The following is a 9395-nucleotide window of genomic DNA, read 5'->3' as shown; positions in this document are numbered from 1 at the left end:
TCTTGTCCACGGGACGCACTGATGATGAGCCGATTTCTGAAGCTTATGTTATACAGTACACTAGTACTCCTACTACTACAAGGTAGAGTACGTACGGCGTGGGGACAGGCATGCATCATTGCGAGAGCCGCGCGCGCGCCCACCACCGCTACCGCTACGTACTCGTGCCCTTTCACGTGCGCTTCGGCATACGCATGCATACAATTCACGTGACGGCCCTGTTTGGATACTCTAACACAGTTAGAGTTAGAGTTATTTTCTAACCTAGTCTAACCCAAATAAGCACCTCTCTACCGGGATAGTTGGGTTAGATGAAACTAACCCACTCTAACCCTCCCTGTTTGGATACTTTTGGGTTATTTGAGCCCCCAACTAAACCAAACTAGCTCTAACTCGATGATCCAAACAGGGCCAATACAAGACGGATCGATCCTGGAATCTTCGACATGGCGAGACGTACCGTGGGCATAGCCAGCCATATCCATGGACCAACGATCGACAATGGAACGTTGAGCCGGGCGATGATGATGATATGTATGTGTAGGAAGCTGGTGGTAGTGGTACGTAGCGCTAGCTGGCTGTAGCTAGGACAAGTACTGTGTCCGAGTATACACGTACGTTTGTCCCCCGCCCAAAACCCGCTGCCTTGCAATTGCATCATTTATTTTCACTCTCTCATCTTTATTTTATTTTTGGTAGAGGAGAGGACTCCGGAACAGTAGTACTAACGACTTTGTCGGGCAACCACCGCTCTACCCTCTATATATGCATGTGGGATGTGGCCTCTACCCAACCACACTCTGTTCACTGACCAGTGTTGTGGAACGCCGATTTTGTCGCTGGGATGCATGAGCAGATGCACATGCAACTTTCATTTATTTAGACTGAACTGGTCACAATGTGTGATATATGATACAGAGACGTGCCAGCCGGCCTGCTCCACCGCCGTCGCTCGGTCTCCGGCCGTTCATTGCCCCGAGACCGCTGCTTCTTCTTCTTCTTCTTCTTCTTCCTTGGCGCGACGGCCCCTACTCCTACAGCCGGCCTCCTCCATTTTCTGCATCCGAAGACCTGCCATGCCTACACGGGATTAGCAAAGGGACCCTCCTCTTCTACATGGTGAATGAAATAAGCATCTCTTTATAACATTATTATGCAATTCATATGATACCGGCGGATTAGTGAATGAATAATCTACTGTCATGCAAAGTGCAACATCTCGATCACATGTGATGTTGCTGGTGTGTGGTGTAGTGGGGAGTGGGCTGCTGGTGGGTGCTATTTCTGGCGGCGACATGTAGGTGCTATATATGCACACACGCACACCTGGCCTGCTTGTACTCTAGTACTACCTTGATAGAAGCAAAATAAATTATTTTTGCGTCTAAACAATAAAGCAAAAGATGTGTAAACATGGAAGCTAATAAGACCGGCAGCTATAGCTATAGCTACTAGTGCCCGGTCACTGTTCGGCAACACAAAGGGTGGTGGTAGTACTAGCTAGTTAAGCTAGCTTCCTCTTCTTTTGAGAGGGATGGGGATTGGTGTGGATGATGAGCCCTTTTTTCAGTTTACCTTTTCCATTATATATATTTGCATTGCAAAATGAAAACAAGGAAAAGCTATTGTGATGCGCCAAAAAAGAATGTGGTACTGTCCGGTAGGTGCCTCGATCAGATGGGATCCAAGAAAGCAGGAATGATTAGCAGGACAAGGACCCCGAGCTAAGCTCCACTGGCTGGAGTTGGCTAATGGAACTGCATTATTTGCAGAGGCTCTTTGATTCGTAGGAAAAGCGGAGGAAAATCAGGGACATAATTTATTTTATTTTCTTCCTCTGATTGCAATATTCAGGTTTTGTCTCAAAAGAACGAAAAAAAAGTAGAGGCTGGTCTCAGTTTCATAGAAAGAAACACCAACTTCACAATTTATTTGGACCTATTTATGGACAATTCCCATAAAAGGAAGTATGGACTATGCCAGGCGTAGCGAATAGAAATGCATGTGGTTTGACTTTGATCGAACCTTTTTTTTTTTTGGCTTCATGCGTTTTCTCTTGTTTCTTTAGGGGGTTCGTGCGTTCTCTCTTAACCGTGTGAACTTAGTCATGTGCGTAACAACTAAAGCAGTATCATATTTTGCGCATGCATGTAGCTACCAATTCTTTTTATGTTTTTTAAGAAGCGTGCGAAAGCAAGAAAAACCATGAGCATGCTCGGAAGTCGGAACGGCTAGAAGCAAATATTTTCCAAATGAGACCTAACTTGGCATGACGAAGGTTGCGCTACTATACATACTCTCATGGGTGGACTGAATTTGACGATGGATCGATGCATATTTGACATGTGCCGGTGCCGGGCAAACGCTGGTGTGTGCTCGCATTTTGACCAATTTGTTACGCACCTCACAAGTCGCCGTTCTATTTGTATGAAATCATGGAGGATATGTATTATATACTTCCTTCGTCCCATAACCATAATGTAAGAGTGTTTTTGACACTAGGAGGGAGTATGTATTACGGCACCTTTGATAAGTACTAGTACTACTATCAAGAGTGACCTAAATGCTTTTAGTAGGAAGAGTTTATTATTCCGTTTGCGGAAGTGAGAGCGAGCGTGGAGCCGGCGGACCATACTTATGCGTGTGTCTGCTCATCGTCGTCACGACCGCAAAGGCGCCGGAGGATCCAGGCAGGCAGGCAGGCAGAGCTAGTGTTGCCTTGCGCCAACTCGAGATAAAAGCTTCAAAGGCATCACGATCCTCACACGCACGTAGGAGACCGTGCCCGCCCACGGTGCTCTACGCTTCGATCGGGGTTCAGGTTCATCAGATTCTCTCTCGCTCGCTGGCTTCCCCTTTTGCTTTTGCTCCGGCTTTTCTTTCCCCTGCCCTTCCGTTCCGTTCCACCGCCGGATCAATATTCCCTCGCTGAAAACACCGTCAACTGAACCGTAGAGATTCCGGTGCGCCACGATTGCTTCTTGGTCTTCCGTCATGAAACTAATTATTAAGAGCGGGCAGTGCAGCGTAGTACTCCCTCCGTCCGGAAATACTTGTCGTCGGAGAAATGGATGAAAATAAGTGTATCTAGGACTAAATTGTGTCTAGATATATCCATTCATCCGACCAGTATTTTCGGACGGAGGGAGTACGTTAAGAAATATAAGATCATTTAGATCACTATTTCTTTAAGAGGGAGTACTCTACAAGCGCGACCCGTTCTATTCTGCGCGTCTCGAAGCCGCAAGTTTCAGAGGGAGAGACAAAAAAAGGAAATTTGGTATTTTTACCTTCCTCGTGGATATAGTTTGTGCACTTGCCAGAATCCATGAATTTTGCAAAAAAAAAAGAAAAAAAAGAAAAATGAAATGCTCGAACTCTTTTTTCCGTAAAACGTTCCGATTTCATGTTAGTTTCATGAACAGAACAAAAACAAAGTACTAATACGAATTTATCGTCTGCACAACCGTGTCATCTCTTAGGAGTATATATAGTTTACAACGGAAACCATCCTCTTTTCAGACCACCACAGTTAACTAATAAGAGCACCGATTAAAAAGTATGATCCTCACAGCACTTACAATGATGAGGGGATGTGTTTGAGCAGCACGTATCCGGAAAGCACGGCGCGGTCACGCTCTTTCGCCTTGGTCTGGTACTGCACCCTGCACAAGCCAATCATTCCATCCAATTCCATGGGTTTGTTTGTCGAGAACATCAGCGGCTAGGCTATTACAGAATTCGACCAACTGGTGCTAGAGCAACATTTACCTCTGGCCGTCGACCCACATCTCGGTGACCAGCGTCTCGCCGGGGTAGACGTGCAGCAGAAACCGGCCAAAGATGTTTCGCACCGCCGCAGGGTCCCCGTGGCAGAACGACTTGATGACCGCCCGGGCCGCGAACCCCAGGGTGCAGAGGCCGTGCAGTATCGGACGGGTGAACCTGCGGCGGTTATCATCAGATTCAGAAGATAACCAGAGCTTCAAACAGGGGAAGCTGGGCCCATGTAAAAGAGGATCTTGCAGTATGTACGCATCGAATTGAGAAGGCTTTTGTTGGATCATGTGAACATGAAAGCGCAGGAAAATTTACCGGGGTATGGACTCCAATCCTAACCAACTCAAAATGAGAAGGACGTGGCCATTCTGCTAGCTACCGTTAGTTTTCATTCGCACAGGAACATTGTTCGCCTATTCTTCAGGGAAGAAAAAGCATTGTTTTGACTTTCGAGTGAACATTACTCTTTAGGTCCTTCATCTATGGCTGGTTAGTACCCCTAAAACATATTTTTGCTAGAAACTCCAATGCAATATCTAGCTCAAATACTTGCTCGATGTCAGCATTCAAAAATAACAGCATAAGAGTGATCAAGTTGAGGTGACATACCCTGCAACCTGTGCAACCATAGGGTCTGAATGCAAAGGATTATAATCACCAGATAACCTGTATAAGAGTGCCTGGATTGAAAATCACAAGGAATCAGGCTGACAGAACAATTGCATGTTAATAAAATGAGAAACTGATTTCTTCTGAAGAAAGAAATTCAGCCTTCTTGGCCAATAAGGTAGAATTCTGGACTCATAAACGATTGGGCGAGCAAAAAGACAACATAGTTCTTGGGATTATTAGTGTAAGATGAGCAGTTGAGCACATAATTCATAAAACAACACATGCATAGCTACAACTTACATGGTTATCAAATTTTCTCCAACATACAAGGTGCACCTTATTACCAACAACGACGAGTAATTGAACAAACAAATAAAACAACAAGCAGAATGAGTAGCATGCCTGGGATTGTTGCGTCTGGTCTTCATACACCGCAGAAGGTGTGGAATTTGGAATAGAAATGCGAGAAATCTGGTTGGCAGGATAAGTCGTATACGAGTATGGCCGGGAAGAGTCGGAAAATCCTCCAGCGCCACGCAAGAAAATAGTACTCCTGCATTAACATAATCGTTTCTTTGTAATTTTACAGAAAGAACACTGGAAGACTTGAATCTTATAGCAATATAACAGACCTGTTCATACATAACACTTCGCCAGAATCTTTGAGACTGGTGGTAGTTTCGATCTCGAGAATAGTTGCTTTCCCTGCACATTAAAATAGTGCCTCAATAAAATGATTCTCAAATTTGAGTATAATATGTCAAGGGCGGTTTTGTATTGCTCCAAACAAGTGGTCAGAGGATTTGAAGGATGTTAATGATGGTCACTCGAAATTTCACAACAATTGGATGGCACTTTGACTAAACAATCCTGCAGTAGTGGATGGACACTGACAACTGAGGGACAAAATGGAAAGGTGATCTTGATACTAGCATAGGATGAAATGTACCAGGGATGAGATTGTTATTCAACAGAGCACTTATTCCTACAATAGTGGAATCTACAACCATGGAGTTGATGGTTCAATAGAGCATGATAAGTTACATGTGCGGAGCTCCACAGGAAGGACTCGGCACGTTATGCTTCACTATTTCTGAGAATATGTTGTGCATTTGTCACACTCGGTGTACTTAAGAAAAGCTGCAGCACTTTTATTTTTTCAAGATTGTAAAGGCATTGGTCTGCAACTGAAACAAAATGTTGGAAGATGCTATGTAAGAAATTTGTCCTAGTTCCACCAACTGTAAGATCATTCAGTATAGCAATAGCATGGATCAAAGCAATGATAAACTAACAAAAACAGGGAAACATGTAATAATAATTTTCAGAATGAAAAGGTAAGGAGCACAAATTATCGAGTATGTATGCACCATGGAATGATCAACCATTTATTGTACCTTTGTCATGCAAACCAGCTACCTTAACCTTGTTTACAACCTGAAGAGAAAAAACAACAGGCAATTGTTTCCATGAGTGTGCGCCAGATATGAAGGCTCTGAAGAAAATCTAATAACTTAAAAGAAATCTTCAGTACGTAGTACCAGTATACAAATAGTTTTTCCAATAATGCTGGATTAATTAACATTTAACAAGCAAAGGGAATATGTTCTCTCTTTTAATTTAGAGAACAACCTGAACAGCTATATTATCATCAAGTCACGACTAACATGCACGCACATGCAAGTCAACTAGAAGAGCTTAATTATCAGTGGAGTTCTTTTAGCATGTTTATATGTATCCATGCAGAAAAAACAATTTGGCGATGCAGTTACTAGGAATTGTTGAAGCCACTTGTAGACAAGAACAAGTGGATAAAATGCATGGTCAATCAGTCTGCGCCTATCTCATGCATAGTCTCCAAGCACAAGGATGTTACAATAAAACATCTGAGAACGATGGTAAGCTACTTACACTGGCACATGAAGGAATTGGCTTGTAGATCTCTATGTATTGTTGACCGTGCAATAGAAGGCTTGCATCGAAGCTGGAAAACAGAAAACAAGACCAAGAAGAAATGTGCAAATTATATATGTATGTTAACATATTTGAGCTGCTTAAAATAATATGTATGTTAACATATTTGAGCTGCTTAAATTCTAACAGAGAAAACCTAAAGAACTGAAAACAGGACCAAGAAGAAATGTGCAAATTAGGGGAAGTTTGCAAATATACATAATAAAAAGAAAGTAAATCTCAAAACAACATGTCAGTCTTACTGAATGCCAGGCACATTAATAATTCCACGCCCATTGCTGTTCTTGTTAGGAAATAAAGACACAAAGGTAGGAATCGCCTGCAATTTAATTGAAGAACAAAATTGTAAGTTCATTCACAATTCATGGATGAAATGTGAACAAGATGCCGACGCAACTATACAATAGACGAGAACCAGATGAACTCACTGAATGAAACATAATTCCTTAGTACAGTTGCTTTGGGTTTCTGAGCTATATAACTAGCTTAATTTCGTTCTCTAGTCATTCGCAGGCACCAAATGTTTTTTATTACCCAAAAAAAACTAAATGATGTCTAACAATTACTCCCTCGGTCCCTCCATTCCGAATTAATTGAAGTTCTAGCTTTGTGCAAAGTCAAACTTCTCTATATTTGACAGTCTGAAGGAAAATATGCTAATACGTAAAATATTGAATACACACTATACGAATCGAAAATATATTTATGATGGAACTAACTTGGTGTTGTATATTTTGATATATTTTTATAGACTTGGTCAAAGTTGAAGAAGTTTGACTTAGCACAACATTAGAACTTCAATTAATTTGGAACAAAGGGAGTATATTTTTACTGGATTGCTAGTCCCAGGACGAAAATAAAATTGACAAAGGTCAGCAATGACATCAGCTCGTGAACATTGAAGCTCCTGGTTCATCTAATTTACTTACTAGGGGTGACTTGATGACATCAAAGTCAACATAAGACCTGAATGAGTTGTCCAGTCATCAGTAATTAAGTAAGGTCCAGCCGCGGACTAATCTCAAGCCTAAGCTCACAAGATAACAATTCAAATCAACCGGAATTCAGTAAACCTGGAGTATGGATTGACGACTTTCAACTGGTACAGAAAGTGAAAGGATAGTTTGCATCAATGCCTCCTTGCTTTAACCATTAGCTATATCATGGACGCTGGTACAGTACAGTTGTACAAGATAATGCACGCGTTTGTATCCCCAAAATATCAATTTCACAGCCGAATCGGTACGACTGGGGCATCGCAACTGGCAGCCATCAATTCGCGCAGAAACAAGAGGGGATCGGACCGGGGGAGGGAGGGAAGGGGCGGGGGACCTTGATATGGCGCTGGCCGTCCCTGTGGTGCACGAGGTGGAGCTCCTTGTCGTCGACGGCGTCCGCGCCGCAGGCCCCCACGCCGAGCGCGTACAGCGCCACGTCCCTGCAGGGCGCACGGAGACGGCGTGAGCGACAGGATCAACCAACCGGGAGAGCCGTTCCGTGGAGGTAAAGTCCGCACGCACCTCTCGTCGTAGGCGAAGGAGGCCTGCGCGGATCGGCAGAGAAGAGTGAGGCGGAGGAGGCGGAAGGGGGAGAGGGGCCGCGCGCGGGCGGGTGGGTTAGTTGGTTTACCTCGGGGAACTTGTATGCGAGCGCGACGTCGGGGTCGACGGACGCGGCGGGCCTCCCGTTCGTCGCCATGGCCGCCGTCGAGATGCGCTCCGCTGTGTTTGTCGCCGGGGTAGCGGTGATTGAAATAGGAGGGGGAGGAGAGTGGTGGCGTGAAGGATGAAGCGACAGGAGAGGGGAGAGAGATGGGTCAAGGAAGACGGAGCCGCCGGCGACCGGTACGTGTCAGTTGTCACAGTGACCACGCGGGGACAGCGCGACACAGCACATGGTTTACCTGGGCAGATAGGCAGCAGCCGGTCTAAACTTGACTTCCAAATATTGACAAGATATAAACTATACCCCCTCTCCATTCAAAATATAAGAAGTGCAAATTTTGCCGAGAACGACATTTTGGAGCTCGGCTTCTATGAAGGCCGTTTTTTCTGAAAATTTCAAAATTCATATTTTTTCAGTTTCAAAAAATTCTGAAAAAATTGTATAAGTATACAAGGATGTGATGTATATGTGTGTAAAATTTCAGGATAAAATACCTTGAGATGTGATCTCTGCAAAAAGAACAAATTCACAGACTTTTGGGATGGATAGTATCATGTGTTAAAAGGCCATAAATTTGTCTTTTTTGCACAAACCCCATTTCAACGTATTTCGTCCTGAAAATTTACACACATGTGTGTTATGCCTTCATGTATGTCTGTATTCTTTTTTCAGATTTTTTTGAAATGTAAAAATATGAATTTTTTGGAATTTTGAACTTTTCAAAAACCGGTCTCCATGGAGACCGAGCTCCAAAAGCAATTTTTGAAATTTTGCCTTGAGTCAAATGTTTCTATGTTCGACCAAATCTGTGGCAGAGACATGGTCATTCCACAGAACCAAATCAAGATCATTAGAACATGACAAATGTTTTTCTTATGTTGCATTTATTTGATTTTGTTTAAATGATAAACTTTCCTGTGAGCTTCGTCCAACTCTACAAGTTTATAGATGTTGAGAAAAGGTGGGCGACGCTATCTGACGGAGAGCGAAAATAGTTGTCGACATTTCTGACAATTGTTCAGTAGGCGCAAAAGTAAATATATACTACGAGTAATGTCGCTTTATTGGGGCTCGCAAACTTCAGTGGTTTATTAGGCCCCTCGGTGGCATTATGTAGGGATCTTCGATGGAACATCGGATTGTAGAGACTAGAGACCTTGACTAGAGCATTCAATCTAACTTCAAAATTCAAACTCTAACTTGGTAAATATGTAATAAAGATTTGTCGGGCACAACCAACAATAACGCACAATCGCCCAACATAACAACAACATCAAAAGTTCATAGATTTCTAACAAAATGGAATAATCATACATTTCTTGTCTCATCGATAGATGATGATAGAGGCAACAAACAACTTGCTT

The 9395-nt window shown here is 43.2% G+C and overlaps 1 protein-coding gene across 3 annotated transcripts; it reads right to left on the bottom strand.

Moving 5' to 3' along the window:
* Window positions 1-775: 775 nt before the first annotated feature.
* Window positions 776-8170, bottom strand: LOC119311411 (enoyl-CoA hydratase 2, peroxisomal-like). Of its 3 annotated transcripts, none has more exons than XM_037587053.1 (12): window positions 7996-8170; window positions 7887-7909; window positions 7699-7804; window positions 6609-6685; window positions 6304-6376; window positions 5790-5829; window positions 5025-5097; window positions 4795-4945; window positions 4390-4460; window positions 3772-3945; window positions 3582-3665; window positions 776-1080 (listed from the first exon to the last, which is right to left on the bottom strand). In XM_037587053.1, exons 1-12 carry the CDS (start codon window positions 8062-8064, stop codon window positions 1035-1037), a joined length of 987 nt encoding a protein of 328 aa, XP_037442950.1. In that variant the 5' UTR covers window positions 8065-8170; the 3' UTR covers window positions 776-1034. The 3 variants fall into 3 exon arrangements, with proteins under 3 accessions (XP_037442950.1, XP_037442952.1, XP_037442953.1); XM_037587055.1 differs by having other exon boundaries at window positions 777-1071; XM_037587056.1 differs by lacking the exon at window positions 776-1080 and having other exon boundaries at window positions 3381-3665; window positions 7996-8167.
* Window positions 8171-9395: the final 1225 nt, after the last annotated feature.

The sequence above is a fragment of the Triticum dicoccoides genome, chromosome 5B (assembly GCF_002162155.2).
Source record: "Triticum dicoccoides isolate Atlit2015 ecotype Zavitan chromosome 5B, WEW_v2.0, whole genome shotgun sequence".
Classification (NCBI taxonomy): Eukaryota; Viridiplantae; Streptophyta; class Magnoliopsida; order Poales; family Poaceae; genus Triticum; species Triticum dicoccoides.
Note: the sequence above shows the minus strand (reverse complement) of the source record. Positions and strands in the feature narration are given on the sequence as shown.

Bases quoted from the DNA above. Each gene is read 5' to 3' on its own strand.
- LOC119311411 (XM_037587053.1), bottom strand. From the start codon at position 8,064: ATGGCGACGAACGGGAGGCCCGCCGCGTCCGTCGACCCCGACGTCGCG. The intron at 4,461-4,794 runs GCATGCTACTCA...TTTTCAATCCAG, and splicing joins ACCAGACGCAACAATCCCAG to GCACTCTTATACAGGTTATC. The intron at 3,666-3,771 runs GTAAATGTTGCT...TGGCTTGTGCAG, and splicing joins ATGTGGGTCGACGGCCAGAG to GGTGCAGTACCAGACCAAGG.